The 15,501-nt window shown below is 38.2% G+C and overlaps 1 protein-coding gene across 1 annotated transcript in view; it reads left to right on the forward strand.

The window, feature by feature from the left end:
* Nucleotides 1-15,501, forward strand: part of LOXHD1 (lipoxygenase homology PLAT domains 1) — a 280,858-nt gene that overhangs the window by 72,583 nt on the left and 192,774 nt on the right. Inside the window, 2 exon segments of the mRNA XM_078151940.1 lie at nucleotides 6,195-6,293; nucleotides 12,822-12,970. Of these exon segments, the coding sequence (XP_078008066.1) occupies nucleotides 6,195-6,293; nucleotides 12,822-12,970 (248 nt within the window).

Consider the following 15,501-nt stretch of genomic DNA (forward strand, 5'->3'; position numbering starts at 1 on the left):
AATCAGATTGTTAACAGCAAGGAAGTAAATGTCCTTTTAGTTTGACAGGATGGTATCAACTAGGACAGTGGTACTTTTCATCAGTGTTGTTCCAACTCCATGCTGACTTTCTTTATGCTGTTGCACAGGTTTTTTTGGCTGTGTTTTCTTCACTTTGTGCCTTTTAGGTGACTTAAAAATGCTGCTTTACCTTCTTATTTCTGTTTTGTTCAAGCTTATGGCAAAATGAATTTGTCCTCCTCTTTGCACATATGGAGACAGTGGACAATAGGCAGTAGCTGGAGGGGGCTCCTGGCAGCTGAGAGAAGTCAGCCTAAGCCCTAGAAGGTGAATTGTGCAACAAATAATCCACAGAGTGGATTGCAAATGAATTGCTAGCACACGGGGGAAGGAAATGCTAGTGCCTTATGGGGATGGGAAGATAGCAGAGCAAGGTTGTATCACTCCAAGGAATCCAAAAGCCCCTCTCCACCGGGCCATTTCATGTGTTGTCTCTTCCATTAGACTATTTGAGGTGGCAACTGTAACACTCTTGTTTTTGTATCCCTAGCACTTAGCAGAGGGCTTATCATATAATAAATACTTTTTCCTTCCTTCCTTCCTTCCTTCCTTCCTTCCTTCCTTCCTTCCTTCCTTCCTTCCTTCCTTCCTTCCTTCCTTCCTTCCTTCCTTCCTTCCTTCCTTCCTTCCTTCCTTCCTTCATTTGCTCACCAGCATGCACTTGGCATAGAGAAGCAATTTCAAATGCTGGTGCTTGGAAACTTGTGTTTGAAAAGTTATATTAATCAATCAGCAAGCATTAGGGACCAACTCTGATGGTCCAAGCACTGTCCAAGGTGCTAGACACAAAACAAACCAATCCTTGCCTTCAAGGAGCTTATATTCCATAACATATATATATACACACATATACATATTTATATACATATACACATATGCATATATATATATATAGTATGTGTAATATAACAATATAGTAATGAATATCAACCAATATAGATAAATAATAATTATAAATTATATAGTATTTTTTCGGAGTTACACGCTTCTTTCTGTATTAACAGCCATATTTGAACGACAGAGATTTTTCCCTCTTCAAATGAATCTGTAATCATTTATTTGTGCCTATGTTATATGCATTATTAAAGTGTAAACTCCTTGAGGACAGGGCCTATTTTGCTTTTGCTATTTAATGTTAGTGACCCATATGGTACCTGGTGGCTCATAAAAGGTGCTTAATAAATATTTGTAACTGAAGTAAAATCTTATCCTACTTCAACATGGCTTTGGGAATTGGAAGTTCTTGAGCATCTTTCTTTTTGTACCTGGTATTATTCCTTTGCTCTATCAGTGCTTCCTTGGGGATATAGGATGGGAGTGGGGGTTTGTGGCTGGATACAAAGAAGTATAGGCATTCATTGAAACACTGGGAAGTGTCAGTAACAAGTTCATGTTTCTCAGTCAACAAAAACTACATTCCTGTTTACACCCTCTGACTCCTTCTCCCACTTTTCTCCCTATTTAGGGCCTGCAGAAGAAAACTTAAGAACCTCTTTGTCAAGTAAATTCTGCTTAAGCAGAGTTGCAACTAGGAATTCTTGCATCTGGGGTAAATTTGGGGGTGGGTAACACAGAGGACAGTATGTCTCATATGCAGTTGTACCAGCAAAGGGGACAGATTGTCCTTCAAGGAGTCCAGTCTATGCCTTTATAACATGGCTGATACTCACTGACACCCCCTCCCACAATCCACGGAAGGAGATGGGTAATCATGGTGTAGCAGGAAGGCAGACCCAGGGAGAGGAGTAATGCAAAGCTTTGGTGGTGGCAGTGGGTCAGGTCTGTGTGAGGGAGTAGGAATAGAATTCCATGAAATTCATGGTGATGATGGACTGGAGGACTGCTATGAGAAGAAGCATGCCTTCTAGTGGTTATAGCCATGGGTCTAAGGGCTGGACACAAACCATGGACAATTTCATGGTGGCAGTTATTAACTGGGTCATATTTTCCTGTTTATATCAAGGTGGGGCGATGTGTAATCCACTACTCTACCATTTCTACACAGATCTAGTTGTTAGGATGTCTTCCCTCTAGCCAGATAATGTCTTAAGGGTACAATCTGCTCCAAATGTTAGCAAGCAAGCCTTAGGCCATACCACCTTCCCAAGCCATCTGGCACGTATATATACACCTAAGGGCCCATATGATCACATAGCATCATGCCCTCAGGCATGGTGAGGTGGAATGAAATAGAGAGTGTAGGATGTTAGACCTCATTACAGGGCAATCTGGATGATCTTTGTATAAGAAAAGACAGGCTCAGCTCTTAACCTCTGCCTTATATGTTATTAGAGAATGTTAGTAAGCACAGATCTCTCCATTCGAATGTGAATTTTTGAAAGCAAAGAGTGTTCTTATTTTATGTTCATACACCCAGTGCTTAGCATAGTGCTTTGTACAAAGTAAGTACTTGATAAATTCTTCACTCATTCATTCTCTGGCTAGCTTCAGGTACTCCTTGCATGTGCTTGCATTATTCACAAGAACTGCCCACATTTATGAGGATGTATAAAAGTTGCCAGACCCCAAATCTTCCTTGCCCTATGATCAAGGCCTCCCTTGCATTATTTTTTTGCTGGGACCATTCTCTTGGTCCATCTGTCATATTGGTTTCTGGACCCTTGACCTGCATCAACCACCAAGATCTGGTTGCCCTTTCCTTTTTTCAACCTCCTGCTTCCCAGACCCTTAATTTATTTCTAGAAACTAATGCTGCAGACTCCCTTGTCTCTTCCTTGGTCAAGTATTTTCCAGAACTCCACTTGACCATGGATACCATGCACTCCAAAGTCTCTGCTTTGACCCTTCATCCCCTCCCTCAACCAGATTCTGGATTCCTGGTTTATTCCTATTGCAAGGAAGTATGCTACAGGGAAAGAGTGCTGGATTTGCAGTAAGAGAGCCAGGGTTCAGACCTGTGTTCTGCTTCTTAATAAATAGTAGCTCTTGGGCAAGTCATGTAACTCTTCTGGGCCTCAGTTCCTCATCTATAAAATCTAAACATGCTGAGGCCTTCCAAGGTTCATTCTAGGTTCTCCTTTGCTCTGCTAGTTTGGAGTTGCTCAATCTCTCACCTTATTGGTCCTAGGTCCTAATTTCTAAGCAGGCCACTCCTGGACATAGAATTATGTAATTTTAGATTTGGAAGAGATGTTGTAAATCATCTAATCCTCCCTGACACCTAGCACAAGAATCTTTTCCCATGATGCCCCACGAAAGTGGTCTTCCACCTCCTTCTTGAATATTTCTAGTTGGGGGTAGTTGGAGATCTCTTCCTCATCAGCTAGGCCATTTCATTTTTAGGCAGCCCTAATGGTTAGGAAGTCCTTCCTTATTACAGAGCTAAAAATCTAAGGCAGGGCTAAAATAAAATCTGCCTCTTTGTAATTTTACTGATTGGTCCTCTGGAGCTACCCAGAGTAAATCTAATCTCTCTTCCAGATGACAAACTTTTACATATTTGAAGGAAGTAATTTTGTTCCACCCCCAACCCCCTTCCCTTCAAGCCTACTCTTCTCCAGGATAAACATTTCCAGTTCCCTCTGGAGTCTTGGCCCTTTGCCTAAATATGCTGACTCCATTATTGCCTGGATTCAGGCATGACATTTCGGTCTAGAAAGGGAGCTGGAATTTGAACTCTCTTCTCCTACGTTTCTAGCCCATGGCAAGATCAGCCATGGGGTGCCTCTTTGACAGGCCAAGGGAAGGTTTGCTCTTGTTTGAGACAAGGCCTCAGATCTTGTTAGAGAATAAAGTTGAGTAAAATGGATGGAACTTGGAAGCTCAGCCAGCTGGCACTGAAACAGTGAACACTGCAGCAGGATGGAGAGTGAGCGTCTGGCATCCCGGAGCGAGGCGATCTGGCTGATTCAGGCTTGTCAGGGCAACGAGTCCCTTCCAGGCCCTGGAATGCCACATGCATGATATTGCAGGTTGTGGAAGCACCAGAGCATTGTGGGTATTCTAGTGCGCCACCTTAATGTTTCTAGTGAGGCTCAGGGCTTATTCTATTTCTTTATTTTTTATTTATTTCTTTATTTTTCACTCTTATGACTTTGTAATGGAACAGCCTCTGAGGTTTTAGTCCTCTTTAAGGCCTGGGTTTGAATCTTGTCTCCAACACTGGTTAACTATGGGATGTGGTCAAGCCAGTTAACCTCTGAACCTCAGTTTTCTTATCTGGGGAATGGGGATAATAATGCCTACCACGTCTATCTCAAGGTTGTTATGAGGATTAGATGAGCATGTCAAGAATATTGCCAACTTCAAAGCATTATATAAATATCACTTACTGCTACTGTTGTTGTCATTGTTGCAACTTGACCTTTAAAGTATTTTTGTTATCAGCTGTCATTCATTTGCCCCCTTTTGGGGTACTTGTGTCTCCTTTCTTCCTCTAAAAGCACCTGAAGCAGGGCTTCATTTTTTTTAGGAGTTGTCACTAAGGAAAAGAATGTACAGGTCTACCCTGAGTAATGTTGCCCCAAACAGATTAATTTCAAAATATTTCAATGACTTTGGTGAATCTATGATCTTGTTCATATGGCCCTTCTCTCCCTTGGTGCAGATCACGACTCATCCCTTCCCTCTCACCTTGTGTAATTTTTGTCTATGTCTTTCCAGTGCTTAGCTCAGTACTTGGCATACAGGCATAAGGACTAGACCTGTGATGTCATTGGCATAGGGAACTCCCAGTTGGGAAACTCCCTCTACCCATGCAGTGGCATCCTCTTTGGAACTTATAATCTCAGAGAGTTGATTAGAGCCTGGAGAGGCTGAATGACTTTCCCACAATCAAAAGCCAGTACATGTCAGAAGTGGGATTTGATCTCCCGGCTGGCTTTGAGACCAGTTTTCTATGCGCTGTACTATGCTACCTCTCATTGCAAAGTTAATTGTACTGTGTACAAATGGCACATTTGTTGTTCAGTCATATCTGACTCTTCATGACCCCATCAGCAAAGATACTGGAGTGCTTTGCCATTTCCGTCTCCAATTCATTTTACAGATGAGGAAAGTGAGGCAAGCCAGGTGAAGTGACTTGCCCAGGGTCATATAGCTAGTGTCTGAGGATGGATTTGAACTCAGGTCTTCCTGACTTCAGGATTAGTACTCTATCCATTGTGCCACCTAACTCCCCTACAAACAACAAATAGCAAACATTTAACAAAGGTTCTCTCTGCTTTTCCCCTCTCCTTGTCCCTTTCCTTTTTCCCTACTCTTTCCTGTCCTTCTCCCTCTCCCCTCCCCCTTCTGCCCCCTCCTCTTTCCTTTCCTTCTTCCTATTCCTTGGCTCCCTTCAACACTCAGCTCAATTGCTGTAACTACACACAACCTTTCCTTATTCCCACCCCCCAATTTTGTCTCCTACTCCCACTAATTACTCTGCATGCATTTTGTATTTACCGATCTGTGTACATAGTTTGCCCCGGTATTATATAAGCTCCTTTAGGGTGCTCTTTCTTCCTTTTGTCTTTGTATGCCCAGTGCCCACCACAGTGCTTTTACACACCGCAAGTGCTTAATAAGTGCTTGTCCAACTGAATTGGACAAATGAGGAAACAGAAGCACAAAGAGCTGGTTTTTATGAGGATGGGGGTGTTCTTGCTCAGGGGGCTTGGTTTCCCACCTCCCATATCCAAGTGTGGAGACACTAGGGATGGGCCAGGGCAGGATGACATTTCCATGAAAATGGGCATAGGGTAAGCATGTTTGGAGTAAAGATAGCTTGGTACAAGTAGAACAAGTGGATCTCTGAGAGCACCCCCTTGCTCCCCCAATCAGAGAAGATGATAGACTATCACATCTTATTATCTAAGATATATGGTGTCTATTAGTAAGTGGAATAACCAAGCCCATATTTTTTCTTCCCAAAATTATTGATAATGCTCAATATATGACTAGTCAATTCCATCCTCTGGCTTCCATTTCCCCTACCTGCAAAGTAAGGAACCTGAGTCTAGATTATCTCTGAAGATCCCTCTTGGCTTGTACATCCTATGGTTCAATCAGATGATCAACAACGCATTTATTAAATTAAACTTGCTAGAAGCAAGTACTTCTTAAATTAAATTAAATTAAACTTGCTAGAAAGACTTTTGAGTTTCCTTCTTCTTCCCTTTCTTCCTATCCAGATAACAAGTATGATATCAAAGTCTACACTGGAGATGTAATTGGTGCTGGGACAGATGCAGATGTCTTCATTAATATCTTCGGAGAATATGGTGACACAGGTAATTCCAGACCATTTTTTCCCCACGTTTCTCTTCTAATGTCAGGCTTTAGGTAGAACACTTTCTGGCAGGCCTGGCACAGTCCATAAGGTTTAGTTCCAGTCTGCATGAAAGGAATTCAGTGTCTCCATGTGGAAAAAGGCAGAAGAGAGGGAGATGGTGTAGAAAATGCTAAACCAACCTGAAAAGGAAGGAGACTTCAAGGCTGCACGTCGGTCTTTTTTGGAAAGCAAAACTCTCCAAATAAAACAGGTTTTTGTGGTCAGGATATGGGGCGTTGCGCCTGATGCTTATATTTCAAATGTGGATTACTCACCTTTCAGGATAAGGGGTTACTTGACTCTTCTGAAATTTCTTTTTGTCACATGACCCAAAGCAATGCTGGTCCCTTTGTTCCCTGGGGCTGAGCTTACTAGGTGAGTCTTTCTCACTTGACAGTGCATGTTACTTTGTCAAAAAAGGTACTCTCTGACATCACCTAAATTTTGTGTTTGACTTTCATCTGAAATGTTGGGGACATTATGGCCTAGTCCATTCCAGCACTTTGAGGATGTAGAGGTTTTCACAAGGTGGTCATGGAGGCCAATAATGGATATGGCAATAGGCCTTACTAGAAGGCCTGGAGTTTAAAATGAGACACTGGGAGTGAGAACAGAGAGTACAGGGGCATCAGGGGAAGGAGGCAGGCCATGGGGCAGACTATTGGAACCTCTTTTGTAGTGGTTTTTTAGTCCACAACAGAAAGAAAGGTAGGGGTGTGAGATAGTTCTTCAGACAGATGTACACACTTCCCTCAGATCTGGCACCTCTAGGTCTTGAGAAGCTCTCCATTGCTATTCCTAGTCAGTGTGATGGATGAAGTCCTTCATCATTTGTACAATGGGGCCCAGGCATGGCCTTTTATGGGGATGGGCCTGTTCTTGCCCAGTCTGATTGGTTTCCCACCTCTCAAGTCACAAGTGGGAAGACACTAGGGATGGATGAGGGAAGGAGGACACCTCCATGAAAAGTGGAGGGTGAGAAAGTGTTCAGAATAAAGGCAGCTTGCTGTAAGTGAAACATATGGATCTCTGAGAGGCCCTCCAAATCAGAGAGGTTTGTTAAACTATCATATCCTATTGTCTGGAATATGTGATATCTGTTATGACTAGACCCATATGTGATATGGTGGAAAGTTCACTAGCCTTGAAATCCATCCTAGCTGGATTTCAAGGTACACAACCTGGCTCCAACAGATGCTCACCTTAGGGAAATCACCAGCCTCTCTAAGTCTCAGTTTTATCACCCTTGAAATGAGGCTATTGGCCTAGATGGCTTCTAAGGTCTCTTGGGGCTCTAATATTAGTGATTTTGTGAAGAGTGTCAGTCAGCCATATTGAAAGCTTTGCTTTAATGAAGCCCTGAGATAGAGCTATTATGTAGCTGTAGTCAATCCTCCCTAAATCAGATTAAATGAGGGAAAAGACCAGTTAATATGGATAAACATTTTATGTACCTTTAAAGAGATACAGTTTGACTGTTTTCAGAATCCTTGCTCTGCTTCTTAAACTACTTGGTGACCTCAGATAAATCATTTCCCCTTTCTGGGTCTCAGTAAATGAGAGGGTTTGGGAAAGATGATCTCTAAAGTTCCTCCAAGTCCTATACACTTACCAATACATGAATTCATTCTAGGTCACCCTAGTATCACACTTTGGCATCTCTCTGAGGCATAGAAATAATAACACACAGGATTTCTGTGCATGTGCCATGTCTCTCACTGTGCCTTATCTAGGCTTGGGGCGGTGCTCTGTACTCAGTCTAGGTCCTTAATAAATAAATAATAAATTGTGGTGGTTGTATTGCTTTTCATAACGCGTTACCTGCCAGTGGCCTGATATAATGACTATTTGCCTGGTTTGCAATTGGTATACTATAATTCTTCTGAAATACTTGAATACAGTCTGATGGATGATCACAAATTCCATGGAAGGGAAAAGGAAAGGAATAAGCATTTATTAAGCATCTATTACGTGCCAGGCACATGTAAAACATTTTACAAATATTATCTCATTTGATCCTCACAACAATTCTATGAGATAGGTGATATTCTGCTCCCTGTTTTACAATGGAAGAAACTGAGGCAAACAGAAGTGAAGTGACTTGTCCAGGATCACATAGCTAGTAAGGGTCTAGGGCTGGATTTGAATTCAGGTCTTTCTGACTTCAGGACCAGTGCTTTATCCACTGTGCAACCTAGCTGCCTCATAAGAGGCAGGTATAAGACCTGTAGGTTTGCTTGAGGGCCTCCAATCACTCATATCATCCATGTCTCTCCATCTCTTGGCTGAGAATTCTGCTGAAGGATAGACCACCTCAAGAGGCCCCATCTCTACCTGTTCTATCTAGAAAGCGAGGTGTTTGTGCTGGTCTGGGACCATACCTACCTTCACACCTTACTTACTGAAGATTTGGAAATCTTCCTTGTGGATATGACTTCAGGAAGGCAAGATACTACTTTCACATAATTATCTCTTGTCTCTCTCCTTAGAGTTAGACTTTCAGAGTTAGAAGAAACTTTAACAATCATTTAGTCTGGGGTACATAACTGTTTTTAACAGAGTGTCTACTTTTCACTTCCCCAAAGAGAGAAAATAAGCAAAGTAGAAAAGGGCAGGAAGGGGGTGAGTTCTGTGCATAGTGTGAGAGCTTGGAGGTTGTGCTGCTTAATCATTGGTAAGCAAAAAAAAAAAAGGTAGAATTTAAGCCTTGAAGGATGAGTGAGGGTTGTATAGATAGGGGTGGGGGTGGGGAGTGAATTGGGAGATGGGAAAATGTCAGGGGATTGGGTCGTGAGCAAAAACATCATCTATATGGTACTGGAATGTGGGAAAGGCTGATGAAGGTGGGCCAGGAGATTGAAAAAAAATTTTTTTTTGTTATTCTGACCATGACAAACAACAAAAAGTATAAACATTTCCACATAAAAGAACAGAAAAAGAGGATTATGTATGAAACCAAGAATCTCATTATGTACAGTTTATTTTTGTAAACATTTATTCAATTCACTATGTTAATTCCAAAATTCTCACTTGTCTGTTTCCATTTAATTCTCTTCCTAATCTTTTCTGCACATTTTCTTTAAATGCTTCACAGACCCTCATTTCTTTTTTTCTTTTGGGAAGGGACATCACCATCACTAACCCCAAGATTCTCCATCTCTTCCCATAAAAACACCTCCCCTTGCAACAAGTTAGCACAGTAGAGCAAAAGAAATTTATGTATTGTCCAGGTCTGAAAATGTGTTTCTCATTCTGCACCTCTACTCTATCACTTCTATGTCAAGAGGTGGGTAGAATGCTTCATTATTAATATGCTGAAGTTATGACTCATCATTGCATTTATCAGAGTTCTTAAGTCTTTTAAAGTTGATTTTTAAAATTTTGTTGTATTCATTGCATTAAATTATTCTCTGATTCTGCTCACTGCACTGTGCATCAATTCCTAGACATCTTTCCAGGTTTCTTTGGTTACAAACCTTTGTATTTTTAATGGCACAATAATATTCTATCATATTCATATGGCATAATTTGTTCAGCCATTCAAAAATTAATGGACATTCTCTTAGTTTCCAGATATTTGCTACAACAAAAGTGCTTCTATGATATTTTTTGCACGAGTCCTTTGTGTCTTCCTTTGATTTTTTTTTTTGGCATGTACCTATGTAATAAGTACCATTAGATCAAAGGGAGGTCCCAGGAATTTTATTTTGATTTACTGTGCTAACTTGTTATACGATTTTTGGGGTCTAGTTCCAAGATGCTTTCCAGAATGGCACACCAATTCACAGCTCCACTAATAGTGCGTTAGTGTTCTTCCTCAGCCCTGCTTATACTCATTCTCCTTTTTCGTCATCTTTGCTAATCTGGTGAGTATGAGGTAGAACCTGAAGCATTGTTTTAATTTTCATTTTTCTTATGATTAGTGATTTGCAGCACTTTTTCATTTGGTTGTTGATAATTTGCTTTTCTTCTTTTGAGAACTGCCTATTTATATCTTTTGACTATCTATTGGGCTATACTTATCTATTTGATAAGTATTTCTGTACAGATTTATTTGAATTAATTCATTACATATCTTAGATATAGAAGCTTTATTAGAGAAAGATGCTGCAAAGATTTTTTCAAGTTAACTGTTTCCCTTTTAATTTTAGCTTCATTGATTTTGTACAAAAGTTTCTCCATTGTTGTATGTAATCAAAATTATTCACTTTATCTCCTGTGATTCTCTCTATCCCTATCTATAGTCATTAAAAAGTATCTTTTTTCCTGTTTCTCTAATTTACTCACTATGTGACCTTTTATATCTAGGCCTTGTATTCATTTGGAGTTTACTGTAGTATACAGTGTTAGATATTTGTCTAAATCTAATTTCTTTCAAATGACTTTCCAGTTTTCTTCAGCAGTATTTCTCAAATAATGAATCTTTATCCTAGCAATTGAAGTCTTTGGGTTTATTGAACACTAACCTAATATATTCATTTGCTCTTGTATCTTATGTTCTTAATCTGTTCCACTGATCAACTTTTATATTTTTTTGAGCAAGACCAGTTAGTTTTGATGACAACTGATTTATAGTATAGTTTGAGATCAGATACTGCTAGGCCTCCTTCCTTCTCATTTTTTTTTCATTATTTCCCGTGAGATTTTGAATTTTCTTCTACTTCAAATGGATTTTATTTTATTTTTAAAATTCTATAATGTAATCTTTTGGTAGTTTAATTGGTGTAATACTGAATAAGCAAATTAATTTAATTTAGATTTGTAATTTTTACTATGTTGGCATAGACCAATTAGGGGAAATTAATATTATTCCAATTATTTATATCTGCTTCTTTATTTACACCTGCTTCTGTTTCTATAAAAAAGTGTTTTATAATTGTATTCATACAGTTGCTCTATTTGTTGTAGTAGGTGTACTCCCAAATACTTATACATTCTGTAGTCTGAATAGAATTTCTCTTTCTTGTTATTTTTTGGGGATAATATACAGAAAGTCTAATTATTTGTGTAGGTTTATTTTATATCCTGCTGCTTCACTGACAATGTAAATTGTAAGTTTTGTTTGAATCTCTAGGTTTCTCTAAACAGATCATTATAGATCGTTAGCAAAATGTGATAGTTTTGTTTTTTTCTTTGTCTAGGCTTATTCTCTTTATTTTTCTTGCCTGATTTTTATAGGTAGAATTTATAAAACTACATCAAATATGAGCTGTGATAATGGACATCCTTGCTTTACACTTGATCTTATTGGAAAGATCTCTAACATTTCTCCACCATAATGCCATGTTTTGGTTTTAGTAAGATACTATTGAGCATGTGAGAGGTAAAAGTATTGTACTGGATAGAGAGCTGTATTCAAGCCAAGAAAACCTGGGTTTGAGTTCCACCTCTGACACATGCTAACTATGTAACTCTAGGCAAATCTTTTAACCTTTTAGTGCTCTTGGTAACTTCCTAAGATTGATGCAGATTACAGAGAAGATACCAAACTTCATTTTGGGAGAAGGAATTTTCTCATCTGATTATTTCTTATATACGTGAAATTACAGATTTAGTCCATTTTTATCATGTTAAAGATTTATTTATTCTCATATTTTTATTATATTCTTATGTTTTTAGTATAAATGCATATTGCATGTTTTGTTAAAAGCTTTTTTTTTGCATCTCTTGACATAATCATATAATTGTTTTTTAAAATAAATATCATTTACTAAGATAATACTTTTCTTAATATTAAACCAACCCTATATTTCAGGCTTAAATCAATTTTGTCATAATGTATTATCTTTTGAAAATGTTTTTGCATTTCCTTGCTAATATTTTAGTCAATATTTTGCAGCAAAATTAATGCTATTGGTCAATGGTTTTATTTCTCTTTATCATTTTAGATAGAATATTTTTTCTATTATTGCCAGTTTATGTAATATTTGATTTAGTTGTTCTTTGAATGTTTGATTGAGCTCATTATAAATCCATGTAATTTTGGAGGCTTTTATTTTGGATGTTCATTTATAACCAGATCAATTTCTTTCGTTTTTTGAGATTACCAATGTTTCCTTATTTCTTATTCTGCTAATCTGAATATTTTATAACTAATCATCCATTTTATGTATTACTTTTGTTGGTATGTAATTTAGCAAAATAGTTTTTAATAAATTCTTTTGTTTCCTTTTGATTTGAATTCTTTTTATTTTTGATGTTGGTCATTTGGTTTTTCTCTCTTTAATAAATTATATTAGCTAATAGTTTATCATTTTATTAGCTTTTTTAAGGTTCTGGTTTTACTTGTAAATGCAATTTTCCCCAAAAGCTTAGTTATTCTTTGATTTTCAGGATTTCTGATTTTTTTTAGACTTAGCTATAAGAATAATTTCAAATGTACCCATCAGTGGACTGGTCCATTGTGATGCTAGAGAAGCCTTGATCAGCAGATTTTTTTCCTTTGTCTTTTTTTCATGTGCACCTGTTTATATGTGCATGTGCATAGGGGAAAGGAGGCTGGAAAGTGAAAAAGACAACTTTGAAAGGGGGGCAGAAGACAAGTTCACGCTGGATGCGCCAGATTTGGGGCAGCTGATAAAAATCACTATTGGGCATAACAATAAAGGTGGATCTGCAGGCTGGTTCCTATCAAAGGTGGGTCCTTACCACTTGTCAATGACTCTCTACAATCTACAAAAGAAATTTTATATTTAAAAAAAATTATTTTTTCATTTATTTATTTTTAGTTTTCAACATTCACTTCCACAAGATTTTGATTTCCAAATTTTCTCTCCATCTCGTCCCTCCCCCCACCCCAAGATGGCATGCATTCTGTATACCCCTTCCCCTAATCTGCCTTCCCTTCTATTTCTCTCTCCCTTCTCTTATCCCCTTCAATTTTCCTGTAGGGCAGGATAGATTTCTATATCCCATTTCCTGTATATCTTATTTCCCAGTTGCATGTGAAAACAATTTTTTTTTAACATTTGTTTTTAAAACTTTGGGTTCTAAATTTTCTCCCTTTCTCCTTCCCCACCCACCCTCCTTGAGAAGGCAAGCAACTTGATATAGGTTATACATGTGTAGTCGTGCAAAACACTTCCATAGTAGTCATGTTGTGAAAAACTAAATATCTTTTCCTTCCTCCTATCCTGGCACCCTATTTATTCTCCCCCATGTTTCTCTTGAGTCTTGTACCTGAAAGTCAAATTTTCTATTCAGCTCTGGTCTTTTCATCAAGAATACTTGAAAGTCCTCTATTTCACTGAATATCCATTTTTCCCCTGAAGGATTATGCTCAGTTTTGCTGGGTAGGTGATTCTTGGTTGTGATCCTATCTCCTTTGCCCTCTGGAATGTTATGTTCCATGCCTGCCAGTGCTTTAATGTAGAAGCTGCTAAATCTTGTGTTATCCTGATTATGTTTCCACAATACTTGAATTGTTTCTTTTTGGCTGCTTGCAATATTTTCTCCTTGCGCTGGGAACTCTGGAATTTGGCTACAATATTCCTAGGAGTTTTCCTTTCGGGATCTCTTTCAGGAGGTAATTGATGGATTCTTTCCATTTCTATTTTGCCCTCTGATTCTAAAATATCAGAGTAGTTTTCCTTGATAATTTCTTGAAAGATGATATCTAGGGCTCTTTTTTTGATCATGGCTTTCAGATAGTCCAATAATTTTTAAATTCTCTCTCCTGGATCTACTTTCCAGGTCAGTTGTTTTTCCAATGAGATATTTCACATTATTTTCTATTTTTTCATTCTTTTGAATTTGTTTTACAGTGTTTTGATTTCTCATAAAGTCACTGTCTTCCAGTTGCTCTATTCTAATTTTTAAGGAAGTATTTTCTTCAGTAAGCTTTTGGACTTCCTTTTCCATTTGGCCAATTTTGCTTTTTAAGGCATTCTTCTCCTCATTGGCTTTTTGGACCTCTTTTGCCATTTGGGTAAGGCTATTTTTTTAAGGTGTTATTTTCTTTCTTTTAATTTATTTTAGTAATTTATTTTGATTTATCAATAATCACTTCCATATGCTTTTGAGTTAAAAATTTTTCTCCCCTTTCCTCTCTACCACCCTCCCCAAGATAGCACACACTCTGATATAGGCTATACGTTTACATTCCTATTAAACATATTTTCACATTAGTGATATTGTAAGTACAAATTAGAACCAATAGGAGGAACCATCAGAAATAGGAAACAAAACTGAACAGAAGAGAAAAAAAATAGCAATTCAACTTCCATAGTTCTTTCTTTGGATGTGGATAGTATTTCCCATCACAAGGCCCTGGAGATGTTTTAGATCCTTGTATTGCTGGGAAGGGTTAAGTTTATCAATATTAGTCATCAAACAACATGGCTGTTATTGTGTACAATGTTCTGTTGGTTCTGCTCACTTCACTCAGCATCAGACCATACAGGTCTTTCCAGGTTTTTCTAAAGTCAGCCTGTTCATCATTTCTTATAGCACAATAGCATTTCATTACATTCATATACCACAACTTGCTCAGCCATTCTCCAATTGATGGGCATCCTCTCAATTTCCAATTCTTTGCCACCACAAAAAGAGCTGCTATGAATTTTTTGTACATGTGGGTCCTTTTCCCATTTGTATGATCTCTTTGGGATACAGCCCTAGAAGTGCTATTGCTGGGCCAAAGGGCATGCACATTTTTATAGCCCTTTCGACATAGTTCCAAATTGTTCTCCAAAATGGTTGGATCATTTCACAACTCCACCAACAACGTATTAGTGTTCCAATTTTCCCACATCTTCTCTAACATTTATCATTTTCCTGTTTTGTCGTGTTGGCCAATTGGATAGGTGTGATGTGGTCCCTCAGAGTTGTTTTGATTTGCATTTCTCTAATCAATAATGATTTAGAGCATTTTTCCATATGACTATTGATGGCTTTAATTTCTTCATCTGAGAACTGTTTGTTCATATCCGTTGACCATTTATCAGTTGGGTAATGGCTTGTATTCTTATAAATTTGTCTTAATTCTCTATATATTTTAGAAATGAGGCCCTTATCAGAGGGACTGGTTGTAAAAATTCTTTCCCAATTTTCTACCTTTAAGGTGTTATTTTCTTCAGTATTTTTTTGGATCTCCTTTAACAAGTTGTTGACTTGTTTTTCATGATTTTCTTGCATCACTCTCAGTTTTTCCTCTACTTCTCTTACTT

This window comes from Phascolarctos cinereus, unplaced genomic scaffold, assembly GCF_003287225.1.
Source record: "Phascolarctos cinereus isolate Bilbo 61053 unplaced genomic scaffold, phaCin_HiC Scaffold_4;HRSCAF=312, whole genome shotgun sequence".
NCBI classification, from domain to species: Eukaryota; Metazoa; Chordata; class Mammalia; order Diprotodontia; family Phascolarctidae; genus Phascolarctos; species Phascolarctos cinereus.